This window comes from Gekko japonicus, unplaced genomic scaffold, assembly GCF_001447785.1.
Source record: "Gekko japonicus isolate JY-2015 unplaced genomic scaffold, Gekko_japonicus_V1.1 scaffold2613, whole genome shotgun sequence".
In the NCBI taxonomy this organism is placed as follows: domain Eukaryota; kingdom Metazoa; phylum Chordata; class Lepidosauria; order Squamata; family Gekkonidae; genus Gekko; species Gekko japonicus.
This window is the reverse complement of record NW_015169863.1, coordinates 4,557-26,116: the sequence shown is the minus strand read 5'-3', so window position 1 is coordinate 26,116 and position 21,560 is coordinate 4,557. Positions and strand designations below refer to the sequence as shown.

The following is a 21,560-nucleotide window of genomic DNA, read 5'->3' as shown; positions in this document are numbered from 1 at the left end:
AATTCACACACGTATCACTAGACAACTGGATTCTCAACTGATATTCTGCATGAATGAATAGGCCCTCAGAGGTACTACTATAAACAGAACTTCTAGGGCATCTCACACCACCTCAAAATTCTATCATTACCATGGATTCCATGCATGCATTTAGTTGGGTGCTATCAAGAGTATACACTGAAATCCAGGTGGCACAGCCACATGCCAGCTAGGTGCATGGTAAACAGTTTACAAGTGTCAAACTTCATGTTTGTGGAAGTCACTGCACAAAAATAATTTAGCAGCCCCTACATTGTTGGTTGTAAAGACAGATTTCTCTGGATCAGCCTCAAGTGTAGAGGTGTTTAAGTTTCAAGTTTAGTTTATTGTCTTAGCCGTTGGCCATAACAATACAAAATAAATCAAAGCACAAACATTATACATCAATAACTTGCAGTAAGTCCTAGACCCAATCTTATCTTTTTTGTCGCCAGTGCAAACAAAACCATTCTGATAGTAACATGTGCATCAGTATCAGAGAGCAAGAAAACGGTCAAATCCTGCTCTGAAATTCCATTATACAGAGGTGCAATAGGATAAATAAACCTTTGCCTAAGTGATTCGTACCATGAACATCTCAGAATGTAATGCTCGACATCGTCCACTTCGCCCATACCACATAGGCATATTCTAGAGGCGGCAGGGGCACTGTGTAGAGGTGTTTAACACATCTTATACCGTGATCAAACTGTATAAAAACTGGACCAACATAAATCAGAGAAAAGGAGAAATCTCATTGTGTCTTCTTATAAAAATCCCCTAGCATCAACAAAACTGGAAACTTTTAATACTGGCATGAAATATCTTAAGAATGGAAAACCTCTACTTCTAGTTTGGAGTTTACAAGGAAGGTAAAACAAGGAAGCCCTCAGTTTAAAGCAAAGAGGCACAGAAAGTAGGCTGCAAATGAGTACCTTGGTTGTGACCCTGTATGTGATGTAAGTCTCCATTGTACAGACATGTTTCTTTGGATCATCAACAGTGACGAAGAGGTCTCTCATTTCGCCGTCCAAGTCATCATCCAGCTGCAATCTGTTAAGAAGGGAGGAGGAGGAAGCTGGGCTAGAAGTGTCTACAGGAGTACCGTTGGGCAAGCTGAGATCCTGGGGAACAAAAAACAGCAGAGCAGGAAACATCAACTACTGAACTTTAAAAGCACAATCACCCTAGTCGATTAGATGGTAGAAGACTGAAAGCATCCGATCTCCTGAACCCATATCCCTGGGGCTAGTAGTGACACTAAACATCAGATTATGCAGCACTTCCAAATGCATTTTTTAAAGATATTAAGCTTAATCCTTTCAACAGCCTTGCAAGGTAGGTCAGTATTGTTGCAATAGATGGGAGGTCAAGTCCAAGTGAGAGAGAGGAGAGGCTGACCTAAGAACTAAAGCAACTATTTAACTGGCAGACAATAGTTGACAACAAAACTAATGAAAAAATTATCCCTAGTAGGGGATGATTTTTGACACTAGAAACTCACCAGATCTGGTGTCAGGCAAGCAACTAGAGGAAGACTTTCCAAAACTGGAATGTCAGCAGACAACGCAGAGCCTCTGATAAAGATCTCAGCTGAGGGGCAGGAAGCTATATAGTAATAGCCAAGTCAGCCAAATCTTTAGGTACTTAAACCCAGTGACTGGAGCTCTGAACAGGCAAGACAGATCTTTCTACAAGCCTGAAAAGGTTTGCAGAAAAACATTATATATATACACCCACACATTGGGGATTTGAAAATCCCAAAAATGATAAAAAGAGGGCATGTAGCTTTAAAAACTGGGTTTCTTCACTGGCTACTGCTAGGCAACCACAGCATTCCAGGCTTCAGTTTCTGTAAGCAAAAGGCACAGGCAGAAGGGCAGGGCCCTGCTTCAGAGGGTGGAATCTATGGCTGAGGATAACCGGGAATTACAAGTGATCTCCAGATGACAGCTCAGTTCCACTGGAGAAAATAGCTCCTCTGGAAGGTAGGATCTATGGCATTATACCCTGCTGAGGTTGCTTCCTTCCTCAAACATCACCTCCCAAGGCTCCACTCCTCAGTCACCAGGAATTTCCCAACCCGGAGCTGGCAACCCTAAGGAGATAAGGAAGCAGGAAAAGAGGAGAGTCTATAGGAGCTTTCAGGAAAAGGAAGAAGAAATAGTGGGGGACGGGAAAATGAGATGCCTCCCACAAGTCCTTGCAGGTTCCCATTTGTATTTATCTATCTAGCCACGCTGTATGATATAAGAAGCCAAACACCAAAGAGCAACACAGCAAGATTAGGGAGCTGTAGGCAAGAGAGCAGTACAGAAATTCTTGACACGAAAAGATCCAAGTTTCAAAACAGCAGGCAACAGAATGCCAGGAAGCGATTAATACGCAGGCGTACCGGGAACGAGGATTCTAACCTAGACTAGATATACCCGTTTACATAGTACAGAATTTTTTTAAACGGAGAAGCGCTGAATTATAAAAACCCTATAAGCAGCCTAAAATAGATTTACTGCCTAATTTGTTGAAAGAACACCTAAAACTCCGAGGACAGATGGGTCAGTCTGCTACCTTTCAGTCTTTTATTCAGCTTGACCTCAAAGATGCTTAGGGATTCCATGGAGGAAGTAGGCCAGACTACAACTCACTGAAATATTCATAGGCACCAAACCAGTAGCCAAATGGCCAAGCTTCTAGTCCCCATGGGAGAGTTGCAGGTTCCCTCAGTACCCTGATCAGCTTGTCTGCACCCTGCTCTAGTCCACAAGGGCTCACAGCCTAGTCTAGGCAGTTCTCATACTTTGCCCAGAAGCACTTGATTGCTTGACCTTGGGACAAAATTTAAGTGCACCAATAACTGTTAAACCAGTTTTACCGGATAGGAAACTGCTCCCAAACCATCCCAATTCCAAGGCAGAGAGAGCCCCCAGCGACCTGTGGAAATCAAACACCGCACTGTTATTAAATGCTGCAAGATTAAGCGTTTCAACAGGGTTGCTTAGTCAAGCATCCTTTTATTATCCTTCACAGCAAGTTAGGAAGTGAATGTAGACAGGCAACTCCTCCTCCGAAGCAACAGATCGATTCAGAAGGCAAACAGCAAAGTTAAAAATGCCTTGCATCAGCAGCCATTCATTTGTGGAACCGGGCAGCTTCCACTCCATCTAGCCGTGAGCACAGCAGTCAGGGGAGGGAAGGAGAACCTTCAAGTTCACAGGGTATTAAAAGATTTCTTATTTATGCAGCAACTGCCTTAGCAACCATCCAGCAGCCCAGAGCAGTTACACAGCAACTGCATTTTGAATCATGTCGACACTGCTTTCTAACACAAACATACCACAAGGCAAACCTTCAGTCCAAGATATGCAGGCCCTGAAATGCAACAGGAATGCAACCAAAGCTAGCTAGCACTTAGTGAAGTGAGGCTACCCAGGTTCAACTGAGGCTGACAAGAGAAACCTCACTGAGTTATTAGACTTTCCCTCGGGACATAAAATTGGACTCTGCTGAAAGTCAAACCACAAGATAAACTCTGCGGAGGAGAGAAGTCTGTCCTCAATGTATTTATAGGCAGCTGCTGTACTTCTGAGCCCATTCCTATTAGGTTTTTGCCACGAACTGTTCTACATTCAGCTGTCCTGGAAAGGTGCAACCTGGACAAAGAGGTGTGGCCATTATTTTAAGCCTGCATTAAAACCTGCTTTGAAAACTTGACTGCTACAAAGCCAGTAGACCAATAATCAAGACTGTTAGACCTAGCAAGTGTTTTATTCTGTGGATTTAAGGAAAATATTCCTAACATTGAAATCTGAAACCTGCCCTATCGATAATGCATAGCAAGAATTTAAGTTCAGCATAAAGATACCATATTTCAAGAAGTAAAAATTGCACATCTTTGCATGTTATATGCACATCTGCAACTTGGGGTGGGGGTGAAAACAAAATGAGGCAACCCAGGGCTGGTCCCAATCCCAAAGCAGTCTATGTAGTACTTCCAGTAATAAGCATGGTTGTCACTTAGCGTGTGTTAAAAGGCCTCTCCTGTATTGTGGCTTGCATTCAAGGCAGATTTTCAGTGTTACTAAACATTCGGGGCTTTTCTTAGTGCCCTGTGTGGCCTATTCCGATACCTTTCGCAGAAAAAGCAGGAGAAAAGCGATCTCACTGCATCTCTGCTCGCCAAGACTATCCATCTCTGCTTAGAACCACTGCAGAAGCCACCCCAGAGGACCTTATTCTTGGTTATATTCTATGAGGGAGAACCAATCTTATACCTTAGCACAGGGGTCACCAACCTTTTTGAGCCTGTGAACACCCTTGGAATTCTGTCACAAGGTGATGGGTACAACCACAAAATGGCTGCCGCAATGTCAGGTTATACATCATAATTAACTTTTCAACATTTTAGGCAAAAACTGTTTAACAAGATGCCTCTCTAAATGAACATCTCGTTTTGAGGTATTTTCTTGCGTACACAGCTTACCTTCAGTAAAACAGTGAAGGTCCCTGTGCTGTGGGGGCAACTGCTACTGAAGCAACTTTTAAAAACCTGCCAAGCCGATCGGTTCTCCAACGGCCAATCAGAAGCCCCGCTGGACAAAAGCCCCATAGGTCCCCACTCACTTTCTAAAAGACACTCGGGCAGGCAATAAAAGACCCCTGACTTAGCACCTCTAGATAAATTTGTATTTAATATAATATTAAAGACTCACCCCTGAAAGACAGACACATGTCTGATATTCATGGACTCGTGTGTTTAACTCACTCCCTCACTGTATGTATTAAGCGCTGTCAAGCCACTTACAACTGATTGTAACCCTATGAATTAAAGGCTCCTAACACCCTATGGCGAACAGCCTTGATCAGGTCTTGGGAACTGAGGGCCGTGGCTTGCTCGATCGAGCCAATCCATCTCATGTTGGGGTTTTCTCATTTCCTTCTGCCTTCAACTTTTCCTAGCATTATTCTTTTCCAGTGGCTCTTTGTCCTCTCATAATGTGACCACAGCATGATGGCCTCAGTTTGGTCATTTTATCTGCTAGGGAGAATTCAGGCTTGAGTTGGTCTAGAACCCACTTATTTGTCTTTCTGACAGTCCACAGTATCCATAATCCTATTCTCCAACACCACATTTCAAATGAACCAACTTTCTCCCTGTCGGCTTTCTTCATTGTCCAACTTTCACACCGAGTCACAGAAATGAGGAATACTACGGCATGAATTGTCACGACCTTCGTCACCACTACCAGGGCTCTTTTTGTAGAAAAAGCCCAGCAGGAACTCATTAGCATAATAGGCCACACCCAACAGCAGGAACTCATTAGCATATTGGGCCACACCCCTGACAGCACAGCTCATTAGCACATTAGGCCGCACCCACATGTTACCAGAAGTGTGGCTATCCAGCCACACCCACCTTTTGCTTGTTATTCTGTTGACCTTGTCTGTTGTCCAAACCCAGGGCCTTTTTTTGTAGCAGGAACTCCTTTGCATGTTAGGCCACACACCCCTAACGTAGCCAATCCTAATGCGTTTCTGCTGTTGGGTGTGGCCTATTATGCTAATGAGTTCCTGCTGGGCGTGGCCAACTTGGGAGCCAGCCGGGACTCCATTCCTGTGCGTTCCTGCCCAAAAATAGCCCTGCCACTAAAACATTCTTACACTTCACCAGCAGTATCCAAAAATGCAGAGTAGGGAAATACATTATTTTACTGTAATTCTGTACTGTTTTCCCTTGTTAAGCCAAGCAGTTCACAATAAAAGTACATTCAAATATATACATGAACTACATCTTTTGACCCTAAAATACAACCACCATCCCTTTAACTATATCTCTTTCCTTCTCCACTCCCATGCCCGTATTAGTCCCAATTTCGTGACAGTTTTAGCGACTGTTGCTAGGCTGGGAGAAGACACTGGGAGAAGAATGTTGTCCTCCATGCTATGGAAAGAGAGACAAGGAACTAAAGAAGCTCAGCTGCCATTTCTGGAAGTTGCCATGCATTTAACGTAATGCAAATCTCTAGCCGCTAGAGCTAGTGAAGATACTTTTGGCATGACTGAGGGACTACTGGCTGCAGCCAATGGCCATGCACTGATCCACACTGGATGGAGAATCTGAAGGTTATTTAAAGTCATCTGAGAATTATTGTAAAAGTCATCTGAGAATTAGGCTGGAAACAACAGGTATTACCCAGCTGCTGGAGATGCAATATTCTCAATCAGAGCTTTTTTTGTAGAAAAAGCCCAGCAGGAACTCATTAGTATAACAGGCCACACCCAACAGCAGAAATACATTAGCATATTAGGACACACCTCTGACAGCACAGCTCTTTAGCATATTAGGACACACCACATGCCTTCCCTTGGAAGGATCTGTCCTGCGAGGAGCCCAGGCAAGCCAGCCCTTGGACAGATCCTTCTAGGGGCCCCCCTGGCCCCCCTGCCTTGGAGTTGCGGGGGCGGGTGTTGCTCTCCAGGCCTTCCCTCTGTAGCCACACACGCAGAGGTTTTTGGCTGTAGTGGGTGTGGCCAACTCTGAAGCCAGCCGGAACTCCATTCCTGTTCGTTCCTGCCCAAAAATAGCCCTGTTAATGTTAACATACTCTCTGGGTTTGCACACTTACTATCCTATTTGGGGCAAATCCTCTGTAACTCAGGCTTCACCACAGCCTATGAATCTTTCTTAAAAGGATCCCTCTAGGATACCAGTTGAATCCAGGTCCCTCCCGAGTAGCTAATGGCAGAAATACATGAGCGGCAATGTAAGGGGGACGGGAGAAGGTGGTGCTTTGTGCTTATCCTTTCAAGCACACAGAAATGCAATCTATGCAAAAGAGATATGTTGTTTACAGAAAACAAGACAAGACTATCATCAATAGATCCTGTATTTTGTCAATAAAAGGAGACTGGAAAGAGTAAACCAAGTTCTCTCTCCGTTCTCTTTTTTAAAAAGAGACCATTTCTGACTGAAAATTGTGCGGGGGTGTCATTACTGATACAACGGATACAACGGATTCAGGGGACAACCACTACATTTTAATTGCAGCTTTGCAGTGAAGATCACCCCCCCTTACACATTTTTGTTAGGTCACTTGTAACCTATTAGCCATCTGAGAAGAAAACCAAATGGTTCTTCTTCATTTCCAAAGGCTTTCCTACTCAACTGCTGGAAGGCAGCCAATCTTGCTTGCAATGGGTGAGTCTACTCTGAAGTCCATGCTGGCATCAACCACACTCAATTTTTATCGCTTGAAATACAAAAACACTGATAGGATAACTCGCAGCTTTGCCATTTAAACAGTCCTTTATAAATCTTCATTTCATTCTTGGTAAATGACAGCACCAATCAGATAGTGTAATTCCGAGTTCTCCTCTGTACTTTTGGAACGTGAAGTCCCTCTGTTATCTAGAAATTCCACTCAACACCAAGTACTTACATCATAACATTTTTGGAATATGACAGTACCAAACTCCCCACACCAATTTTTCAACTCTTTTAGAATACCTCAAGTTAGTCAGTTGCTTTCCACCATCTGTTACACTAAAAACATGAACAGTTGACTATATGCCAAGAAAACCCAGGGGTGATGGAGTTTTAAAAACAGGCGAAAAGGAGTTGCTTACTGAGTTTACTTCTGTTTTTCTCCTGCGATCTGTCCTATGGCAGACAGTCTTTCCTGTGTCTCCCAAGTGTTAGGGAAGCCCAGAAGAGACAAGAGAGGAAACAAATCAGAAGGATAAGGCCTGATCCCTCTTTACTGGCAGGAAGGATCATTCCATGTTTTTAGTAGATGGAGAGCTATTTTTCATAGACTAAGTGCAACACATGCGTTCAGCCGGGGCATTTCAGCCGGCATAAACTGTACCGGTTGGAACCGGTGCAGTTTATGCTGGCTGAAACGCGATCACACTTACCTCCTGTCTGCGGAGCCCATCGCTGTATGCCCGTTCACATGCAGCGGGCGTCGGCGTTTTAAAAAAATTATTATTCAGTTTGAGCATGCGCATAGGCAGCCATCCACAGAATGGCGATCTTTGCACATGCGCAAAAAACCCCGTCTTACATTTAAACTTTAAAGGTAAGGACTTACCTTTAAAGTTTAAAGACCAAACTGGCCTCCCTGAAGTCCCGGACTCCTCCGAAACGTTAAACTAAGGACCTTTTCTTTTCTTTTTTAAAGAAACGCCAGGGCGAAGCTTTGCCCAAGCGCATATCGCCGACCTTTAAAAAAAATGGTGGGCGAAAATCGGAAGCCTCAGGCTTCCGAACGGAAGTGGCTCTGCAACGGTGGAGAGCGATCAGACGGGGGTAAAGCGATTACAACCATTGTACTCAGGATACCACCACTTGGGGACCTAGTGGCAGAATACAACGGTGTAAAGCTCTTTGCAACGGTTAGGGACGGAAGGCAGATGTTCGCCGTGTGAACGTTGGAAAGTACATTGATCCCAACCAGCACCTATTCCATTGCAAATGCCCCATCTGAACGCACCCATAGATTGGCTCTGAATACATAAAGGACCATTTGTTTCAGAAGAAGCCACCACCTCGGGGGTTTGCTGTTCACCACCATTCAAATATGCCAAGGCAGTTCTAGATGATAGGTCCACACGGTGTGATACTGACACAAGCAGACAATCAGGCATAAGAGCTGACAATGCTACAAAGACAGGAGAAGTGGTTGCCTCGCATCTGTCTCATATGCATCTAAACGGATTGGATGGTACGCCTGGTGGCATTCAGGTCTTGCAACCCGTGGTTTAAACCACAGTTTGTCATACAAGCCCTGGTTAATCTACCAGACCAGCATCATTTGCAAATCCCACCATTTCCTTTCCCACCTCCAGGCAGAACCCCCATGTGCTATCCCCCCTCCCCCAAGCACCCCTTGCATTGCCAAACTGCTGGCATAGCTTCACTATGTACCTTGCCTGCTTGCCATGGGTCAGCTACAGTAAATGGGCAGAGAAACCCAGCGATTCGAAAGCTTCGGTGAGTAGATAAAATGAGAACCACTCTTCAGACAGGGTGGGCACACCAATCTCCCTTGTGGGAGGGTGTTAGCTGACGGTCGGGAAGTCCTGGTCCAGGTTCGCGGAAGAACTCGGCTACAAAAATCCCTGCAGTGGATGCTTCCGGCCAGGCGGTGGCAGTGCGACGATTTGACATAAGGGTCCTGAAGCCTGGTCGTAAAGCAGCCGTTCGGAAAATGACTGAGCCAAGCCACGTGCAGTGACAGCGTGTGCAATTAAATGAATGTATGTTGTCTTCCCTATCCCCTATGAACATTGTTAGTCCCCTGTCTAAAATGTGTAACTGTTCATCGCTTTGAGCCCACTGGGGAAAGCGATTAATAAATTGAAAGTATTATTATTATTAAAGAAGCCAAGGGCAAGTCATGCCTCTGCTTGGATTCTGAGTGAGCATGATTCCTCCCTCTTTCCTCTAGCTGCTTCACTGGATTCCCTAAACTGAACTCAGAAACAACGCAGATCCTTCAGTGCGCTCATCATCTCCCTTTACCTTTGCCATTTCATCACATCCCTTAGCCTTGCATTCTCTCAGAAAGAAAATAAAACCTTTTTGTGTTCCTTTCCAAGACTACGCCTGGGTCACTCATTTGTGCTCAGGATAATGGGGTGGGGGGAGGTTCTGAAAGGCAGAGCTCTCTTGTGATGGGAGGGGTCAACTGCTCGGACTGTAACAGTGATCTGTGCTGAGCAATTCCTTTTGCGCATGTTAGGCAAACTGAATAAGGAGCATGTGGTTCATATATTTTATTCTGCTACCTTTTACGTTTTCACCACAGCCTGCTTGGGGAGAGATACACCTGGCAGAGGGAGACCTGGGTGTAAAACTCTGTCATGCCATGATGGAAGCTTGCTGGGTGTCCTTCAGCTAATCACACCCTAAACATACCCTACTTCGCAGGGTTGTCCATTAAAAATAAAATGGAGAAGGGGGGAAATGCTGTAAGGCCGTTTGGGTCTCTAATGGGGAGAGAAGCTGGACACAAATGAAGTAAAATTAGGAACTTTTCATAAGCACCATTAGCCACAGCACAAGTAATGAGGACTTTCTGTTGGTTGGCGCTTCCTTCTCTGTACACAAGCAGCTACAAAGGCTGCTTCTATGGCATAGACTGATTTCGACATTCAGATGTCAGTTAAAGAAATGAGGTATAAACTGGGGCTTCGAATCCCAGGGTAGCACTCAAACACCATGGCTTCACCCCATGAGCACCTTCCAGAACACAAAAGCTATAATACGCACCTAGTTTCTGGCCAATGTGTGACACGCAATGCTGAACTAGATGGGCCACTGGCCTGATTCAACGTGGCTTCTCTTATGTTCTTATGTCATAGTTAACATAGATCTGGCTTGCTGAACCTCTCCAGGGAACAGGTTCTGTATGGGTGTGCCCCTCTTAAAGAAGCCATGCTCCTTCATTCACTCCCCCTCCCCAGTAAAATTCGAGATAAAGGAAGAGCTGCAGCAAGGCCCCTGTGGAAAGCGTTGCTGCTCAATATACGTTTTAAAGCAGCACCACAAGTTACCTGAGGCCTCTTTCACCTACGCACACTTTCATTTTGGATTGCATCTTAATTGTACCTTTCTGCTTAATTGCTTTCATATTGCTGTTGTTAAAGAAGCAGGAGAGAAAGTTGGCGAGACTAGAAACTCCAGCTGCAGTCCTAAAGACATCTTCCTATGAACAAGCCCCGTTGAATAACATGGGACTTACGTCTGAGGACACGTGCTTAAGAATTGCCCCTTGTAATCTACTACCAGTGACTCAGAACACAAACTAAAGGAAGGTTACCTCACAGAGCTAAGAGATGCTCACTTCAACAACAAGGAAGATTTTAAAGGTTTATAAAGGACGGCCTCAGATAAAGTTCACCAGCTGGCACACCCCTGGCATTTTGGAGATTCGGTACCACCCTGGAAAATCCCTTCCATGCACTACGTAGCACATAAACAGCATACCTAGGAACTCTGCCGCTCTCTCACCCCGTAGCAAACAGCAGAGCAACAGCCAACATAAGAGGAACCCTACTAGATCAAGCCAACAGTCCAATTCTTAAATATTTATTCCCTGCTTCTCTCCCTAAAGGGACACAAAGCAGCTTACAATAGAAAAAAGAAATACAATTTAAGCAGATTAATCAATCACCTTGGGGTGGTCTTGAATACAATGAGCCACAGCCCTACAATTCCTGCCTTCCACTCACCTGTGCCCTTGGCCATTCCCCAGGTTCATGCCTGGAAACCGGAAAGGGAAAACAAATGAACAGCTGAAAGAGCTGGCGGCAGTGTTCCCTTCCATCTCTCTTCCATGCCCAACGCCAAAATCAATTGCCTGGAGTCACTCTGCATTGGACTGCACCGTAAGAGTATCCGGGTTCTCCTGTTTCCACCTGTGGGCAACCACAGGGAAACCCACAGCTAGAGCATATAAGGCAACTGTTCTTCCTCACTAACCCCACTGAGGAACACCTAGCTGACAGGCAGCAGCCATTAACAGACTTGCTCTGCATGAATACGTCCAATGCTTCTTTCAAACGGCACACAGCAAATTTCATAAGCAGACTGTTCAAGATTTCACTATCCCAAACTGTTGATCCAAGTTCTAACGTTGTAAGAGGGGTTAAAAAAAAAATTCTGTCCCCAAGAACAAATAGAAAGCAAGCTCCATTGCACTCAATTGGGATTCTAAACCCTAAATTAGAGGATTTAGATGCAAGTTTCCCATGTCTCACCTGGGGGGAGCACAGCATACGTGAAGCTGATGAGCATTTAACACACCAGATGTGGTGCCATTAAAGCCTTCTTGCAAGTTGTTTCACAGTTTCAATAAAGCCACAACAATTTTGACTCTTCGTTGAGAAAAATGTTTAGCTTAAGAAGCATAGGATGCTAGGTAGAGCAAACGTCAGCTTGGATCCATCCGTATTTCAGAAAAATGCAGACAACATTTTTAGAATGCAGGTAAACAGCAATTCTGTCAGACGATACCACCTAGGCTTAATTATTGAGAAAGGAAGGACTGTGTCCTGATTAAATTTATAGGGGGAAACATAGCAACAGCCCTCAAGAATGTCTCCACAGAATTTGAGCTAGATTCAAGTTCGGCAGCACCTCAGAGACCAAACAGATTTGGGGGTATAAGCTCCCTTTGACTCTTGAAAGTTCATACCCCAGTACAACTAGATCAAAGTCATACTGGACTCAAATCTAGCTCTTCTACAGCATACAGACATAGCTACCCCCTGAAATCATTCACAGGACTTGATTCACGGTAAGTGCTTCTGTGCTGAGTGAGGTCAGTGGGGCGACACACACAGGTTCCCTTAAGGGGCACAATGAAACCAGCTTTATGAAGAGGCAAGGCAACTTTCATCTTCCACAGTTCCTTCATACCAACAATTCCTCAACCGTATAATGGGCATGCAAGTGTACCGAAAGAAGGGCTGAAGCCGCCATACCGGAGGCCTCCACCACTCTGCATTTGAACAGTGAAGCTGCCTTGTACTGAATCAAGCCACAGATCCATCATGGTCAGTATTGTCTACTCAGACTGGCAGCAGCTCTCCAGGGTCTCCAAAAGAGGTGTTTCACATTATCTGTTACCTGATGCCATTAAATGGAAATGCAAAGGATTGAACCTCGGACCTTATGCTTGTCAAACAGATGCTCTGCCACTGAGTCACAGACCCCACAGTGCACGCCAAAACTGACACACACCCCTTCTCTCTGCCAACATACGGGTAGTAACATCAATCCAGGAATGCACATTTTAGAAACACTAAACAAATTTTTAAAATTGACTCACGTGTATCATTGATGCAGTTAAAACATCGCTGCAACTGATTTGTGCTGGTTGCATACTGAATAAACTTGAAACTCAATCCAGGAAAAGTAGGAGCAAAGGTAAGGGACGGTTGGCACAGCAGAATCATAACCCAGAAAGCACAATCAAATCCTGACTTGGGAAGACAAAGGGGAATGACAAGATACAGTATTATCTAGGTTATTATTTGCTTGCAAGGAGGATGCCTATCTGTCATTCTGGGCAGACATCCAAGGAAAAGAGGCATGGCTTCGATTCAAGAGCAAGTCACGGTTTGCTGCTAGGCAATCAAGACATGAAGATGCTTCAGACTCAGTCAAAGAAACAGTTGCTTCCACTAGCAAACTATAGCTTGCCCCTAGACTAGCAAGCTGTGGTTTGCCATAGAAGCAGACCTAACTAATTATGCTGTGCACAAAACAAGGGGATACGTGAGGAAGAATATTTGCATACACAAGTTTGAACTCAGGCTTACCCATGCAGCAAGCAAAACATAGCTTGCTGTTATGAGTGAGCTGTGCCACAAAGACTACACTACTGTGAAGGGTACCTCCTCCATCCAGAAGAAAAGCTGTGTGCCCCAAACACAAAAAAGCAAATATATACTAACAAGTCCTGCCAGATGCCCATTTCACTTGTTAACCATGATTTCACATCACCAATTTGAGCTAGATTTAGACTTTCAGTCATTGTACCCAGCATTTAAACCCTCTTACCACTAGAGCAGTGGTGGCGAACCTATGGCACGGGTGCCAGAGGTGGCACTCAGAGCCCTCTCTGTGGGCACACGTCCCATCGCCCCAGCCAGGCCCAGACCATTATTAAAGTGTCGAATTCTCTGCCAAATAATTTTAAGTAAATGAAAGCATTTGGGATTGCTTTCCTTACTTTGTTTGGATCATCTTAAATTAATGTATGAGGTTTTTTCCTAAAGTAAAACCTCAGTATTCAGGTTAAATTGTCGTGTTGGCACTTTGCGATAAATAAGTGGGTTTTGAGTCGCAGTTTGGGCACTCGGTCTCTAAAAGGTTCCCCATCACTGCACTAGAGGTAAGGAAGACAACTTTGGCAAAACCGCCTTCACTGGACATATCTTTTGAGTGCTTTAAGGTGAGTGGTTGCTATTTTTATTCGAAAATTTAGAAATAATAACTCTTGTCTGAATGCTCTTTTTGTAATGGTACTGATTGGATACCATATTTGTTGTCCATTTCCTTAGCCGCCTTGAGTAGAGGAAAGGCAGATTACAATTCCATTGAACAATCAGCCAGCTAACCTTGCTTCCCACCCCACCAGGCTATTTCAGCAGCAGTGGAATGCCAAATGATTTCCAGTCTGAAGAAGCCTTCCTTCCCCGACTGGTGGCAGAGGGTGCTCTCAAATCGCAGCTCACTTCTGGTGACCCTGTAGAGTTTTCAAGGCAAGAAATGTTCAGAGGTGGTTCACCATTGCCAGCTTCTGCATAGCAACCCTGAACTTCCTTGGTTTATTTATTATTTATTAAATCTGATTCTAAACCACCCTCCCCCAGAGACCCTTATACAGGGGGGTATACGGGTCAAGAAGCAACAGCTAGAACTGGATATGGAACAACTGATTGGTTTAGCATAGGAAAAGGAGTACGACAAGGATGTATATTGCCACCCTGCTTATTTAATTTATATGCAGAGTACATCAGGCGAAATGCCGGCCTGGATGAATCACAAACTGGAATTAAGACTGCTGGGAAAAACATCAACAACCTCAGATATGCGGACGAAACCACTCTAATGGCAGAAAGTGAAGAGAACCTAAAGAGCCTCTTGCTCAGGATAAAAGAGGAGAGCACAAAAGTTGGCTTGAAACTCAACATCAAAAAAACTAAGATCATGGCATCCGGCCCCATCACTCCTTGGCAAATAGAAGGGGAAGTCATGGAAGCAGTGACAGCCTTCACGTTCCTGGGGTACAAGATCACTGCAGATGGTGACTGCAGCCATGAAATTAAAAGACGCCTGCTCCTTGGGAGGAAAGCGATGGCGAACCTAAACAGCATGATAAAAAGTAGAGACATCACCCTGCCAACAAAAGTCCGCATGGTCAAAGCAATGGTATTCCCAGTAGTAATGTATGGCTGCGAGAGTTGGACTATAAGGAAGGCCGAGCGCCGAAGAATAGATTCTTTTGAATTATGGTGCTGGAGAAGACTCTTGAGAGTCCCTTGGACTGCAAGGAGATCAAATCAGTCAATCCTAAAAGAAATCAACCCTGACTGTTCCCTGGAAGGCCAGATAATGAAACTGAAGCTCAAATACTTTGGCCACCAAATGAGAAGGGAGCACTCACTGGAGAAGACCCTGATGCTGGGAAAGATTGAAGGTCAAAGAAGACGGGGACGGCAAAGGATGAGATGGTTAGACAGTGTTATTGATGCAATGAACATGAAATTAAGCAAACTCCAGAGGATGGAAGAAGACAAGAGGGCCTGGTGTGATGTGGTCCATGGGGTCATGGAGAGTCAGACTCGACTGTGTGACTGAATAACAACACTGGGCTCAGGGCGATGTACATTATAATATCCTATAAACAGCATTAAAAACAAATTAAAACCCATAAAGCACAGCAATAACCAAAAGATTGTGTTAAAAAATTTTTCCTAATGGTGCCACTGGCCTAACAGGGAGGCAAGGGGTGGGGAGTGCCAGAAAGATGGAGGTTGGCTCCTTTTCAAGTACTAACCTGCTTAGCTTCCGAGATCTGACACGATCAAGCTAGCCTGGGCCCTTCTCTACTAATACCATATTCTGAAGTGATCCTAGCAGATACACAATTTCCATAAAGGAGGAAGTCAGCCAATCCTGTAAATGTGAAATACAGTACCCGCTGAAGGAGAGGTTGTCAATATTAAAAATTAAACCATGGAAATGCTGCACTGCATGAAAAGGTCCCCTCTTCTTGTATCTCACCTAGCAAAAAAAAAATGGGGGGACGACACCGAAAGACTTAAGATGTCCCTGTGGATTAAAAACCTATAGATCTGTCTCTGGACTGCATTCAGCAACAGTTAATGAATCTAATACGCTTCAGCCAATATCAATACAGAGCAAGATACTGTTAAGCACTGAAGGGATAAGAAATAATTCAGCTTGATCAAGGATAACCAGCATTCCAAATTAACCCTGACAGTGAGGAAACATCACTTTCCCCCATCCCACAAGCCGAACCCAGCTCTGTATCTACTCTTATCAGGATCAACGGTGCTCTACAAGGAGGTTATGAGAAAATCTTTCAATTGTTCATCAAAATGCCTAGCTGACTGGTCTGATTTTAAGAATAAGGGGAGGGGATGCGGTTGCAGAAGGCAGCCAAATTGAAAGGAATGATTATTTCCTTGACATATAATGGCGCTGTATAAATGCCACACCAAGCCAAGGCTTGGGAGTTTCTTTTGAACTATGGTGCTGGAGAAGACTCTTGAGAGTCCCTTGGACTGCAAGAAGATCAAATCAGTCAATCCTAAAAGAAATCAACCCTGACTGTTCCCTGGAAGGCCAGATAATGAAAATGAAGCTCAAATACTTTGGCCACCAAATGAGAAGGGAGCACTCACTGGAGAAGACCCTGATGCTGGGAAAGATTGAAGGTCAAAGAAGACGGGGACGGCAAAGGATGAGATGGTTAGACAGTGTCATCGATGCAACGAACATGAAACTGAGCAAACTTCAGAGGACAGCAGAAGACAGGAGGGCCTGGCGGGATCTAGTCCATGGGGTCGCGAAGAGTCGGACTCGACTGTGCGACTGAACAACAACAACAAATTGAGCCTATACTTCTTTTTTGGTGTGTGTGCGTGTATGTGTCTGCACCTGGAAATCAGGTTGACCTCTGGTGACTGACCCATACTGGGGGCCTGGAGGATATTCAGAGAGGTGGGTGAAAGCCTGCCTCTATCCTCCCGACTTGGTATTCCAAGGAAGTCTCCCATCCAAGTACTAACCACAGTTGACCCTGCTTAGCTTCTGAGATCTGATGAGATCGGGCTTGCCTGGCCTATCCAGGTCAGGACTAAGTGAACCTATGCTTAACACATACCCTCCTTCTTTTAGTGGTCTGAGGGTGCTCCATCACTCACCTGACCAGAACTCTGAGGGTGACCTCGAAATACAAAAGGGCAAAGGAAACAACCAAATCAGGAAAGATTCTACTAATAGGCACCTTTAACAACTCTCACTTGAACTGCGAAAACTCGTGCTATGGTTGCAAGGAAATTCCTAGATGAGAAGTGATTGTGTACCTTGAACAGTATGTCATGGACCTGACTGGAGGAAAGGTAACCCTGGACTTGATCCCAAGAAGCACTGAGGCATAATTGTTGTACCATGTTAGCCAACCCATGCCAAGGGTGTATGCGATGCACCTTTTCCATCCCTCCCACATTGTGAGCTGCCTCCATGAGAGACAACTTTTCTATGAACAATGGCCACCAGGCTAGCATTTTATACGGCTGCTTAATATTAATTATATGGGTCCTCCCGTCAAGGTCTGTGATTTTATTTTTCTTGGCCTTAAAACCTACTTATTAAGAAGTCCCCAAAGGGGAAAATAAACTAGTCAGAAAACTACCAATAGTTCACAACCCTTATGTGTTTCCATGTGACCAATCATTAACCAGCTGGAAATACATCAACAGGAACCAGAAATAGCAGTTAACTGAAAAGAAACAGGTGGCTTTTAGTTATCGAGCTCCCGTAGCAACAGCTCACATCTTGAGACCCTAGAAATATCAGAACCAGAGACTAATTTGGAGAGGAAAAATCTTAACTGTGGGATACAGATGAATTGTAAAGATCCTAACACACACGTGGGACTGTTTGCAGGCCACAGTTTTGCTATGTGCATCTAGTTCCACTGACCTAGAAGTCACTTCTTCAGTTCAGGTACTCACAATTCAAACAGATTTCCCATGTCCCTGCTACAAAAGCAGAAAAGATCTAAAGCATAAGGGAGTGTTCTAGACAGGTATCTGAGGAAGTGTGCTTGCACATGAAAGTTTATACCCTGAATAAAGGTGCCTTAAAGGTGCCAATGTTCTAGCCATGGTTTGTAAGGCAGGAAGTTGTGATCCAAAGAAGAGGAGGAAGGGGGTGCAGTAAGTGGCTTGCAAGCCTGTCAAACTTTTTCTTCGAATGGCAAGAATGAAAGAACACACTGTGCAAAGTACAGGTGCACAGCATGCCACTGGACCGCCAAGGAGTATTGTTCAAACACTGCTTTCAGAATGGGATGTGCTCTTCAGACACTAATGACCTCAGCAGGACACAATGACGGCAATTTCTTCAAGGTTTCTACCTCACCATTTTCCTACCGGTAGAAAGTTAATATTTGCAAGGGTTTATGCGTTGATGTGACATTTAAATCCACAAACCAGCCGAGAAGAGCCAGATTGCAGAGATAGGAAGAAGAGTTCTGGAGAAGGCAGCCTCTAAAGCAACACATGTTCTGAAGTACCATGTCCCACAACTCACGGAAACCACAAAGAGACCAGAAACCACCTATTTCAGTTCTGTGCAGCAAGTAAGGAGTCCAAAAGAAAGAACACTGAAGCACCAATGTGGGAGACAGTGTTTCCAAACAGTGCCTTGTTGCCCCCAGAACTTTTGAACAAGGCCAGGCATAGCATCTAGGTCCAGACATGGTGACTGGAAGATGGCCTGCATAACCCTTTTCAAACAGTCTGCACGCTAGTCCACTAGACGGTTCTCAAGCAACTAGGATCTCTGCCAGGTTCTTCCAGATATGACTTTGTCAGGTACAGCTCAGTTTAATACCGTTTTTAATTCAGCCCTGGAAGCTGTGGGCTTAGTGTACCACAGACCAAGGCTATTTTTGGGCAGGAGCGCACAGGAACGGAGTTCCGGCTGGCTCCCAAGTTGGCCACGCCCAGCATAATAGGCCACACCCAATAGCCTATTAGCATAATAGGCCACACCCAATAGCAGAAACGCATTAGGATTGGCTACATTAGGGGTGTGTGGCCTAACATGCAAAGGAGTTCCTACTACAAAAAAAGCCCTGGGTTTTGACAACAAACAAGGTAAACAGAATAACAAGCAAAAGGTGGGTGTGGCTGGATAACCACACTTCTGGTAACATGTGGGTGTGGCCTAATGTGCTAATGAGCTGTGCTGTCAGTGGTGTGGCCCAATATGCTAATGAGTTCCTGCTGTTGGGTGTGGCCTATTATACTAATGAGTTCCTGCTGGGCTTTTTCTACAAAAAGAGCCCTGCCACAGACTATGCACAAATAACCACAGTATCTCTCACGTATCTGAGGGCAGGCAGATAAGAGCTTTCTAAAGTCACCTTAGGAACATGAGGACTGGAACATGGTGAGTCTGCAGTGCTAGTAACACTGGAAGCTCCAGTCAACCCAAAAGACAACACAGCTTCTTTCAACTAACACTGGAAGGAGTCACATTGACAACTCTTCTCATGTGAACTGGAACTTCCCGCCTGACCAGAGTAGCAACAGTAGGGTGGATCCTGCAGGGGATCCCATCCCATATATTCATGCCAGATGGGAGCCTAAATTTTCCATTCTTAACTTAAAAAAAAAAACCCTTGCTAATGCAGTGATATTCAGATTACCTTCAAGGAATCCTGGTAATGCACGCTGACTGTGGCAGGCACATGGCTATGGAAAGGGGTTCTGCAGGTTAGGAAACCTGAAATCCACTGGCTTATAGCAACAGAAGAACAAAGGCACTAGATAATTCAATACTTTGGAACTCAGTAGCTTGAGTGTAAGGAAACAGGAACAGACTTATTATTATTTATTTATTAATTCCATCTTGTATTCCGCCCTCCCCGCAAGCGGGCTCAGAGCAGATCACAACAGCAAATCCACAATAGGAGTTAAAACATTTCACAATAAATAGTTAAAAGTTTTTTTAAAAAACACCTATGTTAAGGACAGACAGAACTGCAATTCAGTACAACAGAATCGAAAACTGGAGCCACTAGGCCGTAAACCAGACTGTGGGTCTTCACCTGATGGGCGTTACAAAGACGGAAGCTTCAGGAAGGGAGGCCAGCAGATGGAATAACTGGACGGCTGCCACTTCACCCAAAGACCTGGCAGAACAGCTCCGTATTACAGGCCCTGTGATAGGTCCGACAGGACCCTGATCTCCAGCGGGAGCATGTCTGTGCCAAGGCAGAAAAGGCCAAGGCCAAGTGGACGTCCTTTGGGCTGGGGACAACCAGCAAATGTTGGTCCGCTAAGCCAAAGCTCTCCGGGGTACATAGGGGGAAAGACAGTCCCTCAGAAAATAGCTCCACTTCCCTGTTCGAGTGCAACAGCCGGCCTCAGTACTCATGCTGTGGAGGACTGCACCCACGGGAGTTATCTGCTGAAGCCCAGATTTACACTTGAAGGCCTTGTGAAGTAATGCACACTAAGATGCCACTGTGCTTTGGTCTTATTAAGCATTTGAAGGACAGGAAAAGTTAGGGAGCAAACTGGGATCAACTGGGATGCATCACAGGTGTGGATTAGGCCGCATCTTTCTTTGTTTACATGTCCAGCTCTGGACTAATACAATGTTCATCATTCTCTTATATAACTGGAGCAATGGCACAAAAAGCTGCCCAAGTCTTAAACTATGTCGTCTCTGTGTCCCATAGCTGATTTTTTTTAAAGCATGAAGTAGGCAGCAGCGAACTAAGGTTTGGCTGACAAAACCAGAGACACAAGCATAGCCGGTTACAGTACTGCAAATTGCTAATGAGAATTATTATGATGGCCATTAATCATTTCCATGCCTTCAAGCTTCCTGGGGCAGAAAGACGCTCAAGGATACAAGCAAGTGTAGCTCTGGGAGCACAGCAAGAGATCAGGAAAAGAGAAAAAGATCATTCCATAACTGCCAACACACCCACACCCGTGTACCTTTCATAATATAAATAAGTATCCATCACTGACACTAACTGGCTAGCTCATGCCTTATGTTCATGACCCCACAGCCAAGCTAAACCAGGGACTGGCACTGATCCCTAGACAGCTTCACCACACACTGGCAACACAACCCAGCCTCAAGATGATATAGTAAACCTGCCGGCTGACACATCTCTGCACATGCTCCCTCTCCATAGACACCCTGAACAAACTTTTGCTTAACAACCAGCCCAGGAGATCCCATTCCGCGCCCTCTAGTTTCTATCTTCACAGGGAACTACCAGAGCACATGAGACTTCGACAGAGCAAAAGGAAGCAGAGGGGCTTGGCTTGCCCCAAGCAACGACATTTTCTCAATCAGGAGACAAAGGGGGGGAAAGCACTAGCCCGTAATAACAATCGCTCCTCTGAAGGAGGGTGAAACAAATTGTGCAACAGACACGCTCCTTGTCGTGCAACAGTAGCCTCATCCTGGCGAGCAGGCGCCCCTTCAACCATCCCTCCTAGTTGGCATGAGCTTAAGGTCCAGCGCAGAGGAGACCCACCCCGGGGGGGAGACAGGGGGTGTTAACGAGAAAGCCCGCAAGCACCTCGGAGACCAACCAGCCCCAGCTCGCCTCCGCGGCCCTCCCGCCCCCAGACGGCCCCGGAGCCGCGGCGGAGGGAGGCTACCTTGTCGGCGATGCTGCGAGGCAGCTGGAAATCCGGGCTGGGCGTGAGCTCGGCGCCCGCCTCCTCGCTGCTGGAGGCGG

General features: G+C 45.2%; 1 protein-coding gene across 1 annotated transcript in view; it reads right to left on the bottom strand.

The window, feature by feature from the left end:
- Nucleotides 1–21,560, bottom strand: part of SNX30 (sorting nexin family member 30) — a gene marked incomplete at its 5' end in the record, with an annotated part of 57,497 nt that overhangs the window by 33,374 nt on the left and 2,563 nt on the right. The window contains 2 exons of the mRNA XM_015417415.1: nucleotides 954–1,142; nucleotides 21,481–21,550. Coding sequence (XP_015272901.1) covers nucleotides 954–1,142; nucleotides 21,481–21,550 — 259 coding nt within the window. The remainder of the gene's footprint in view (nucleotides 1–953; nucleotides 1,143–21,480; nucleotides 21,551–21,560) is intronic.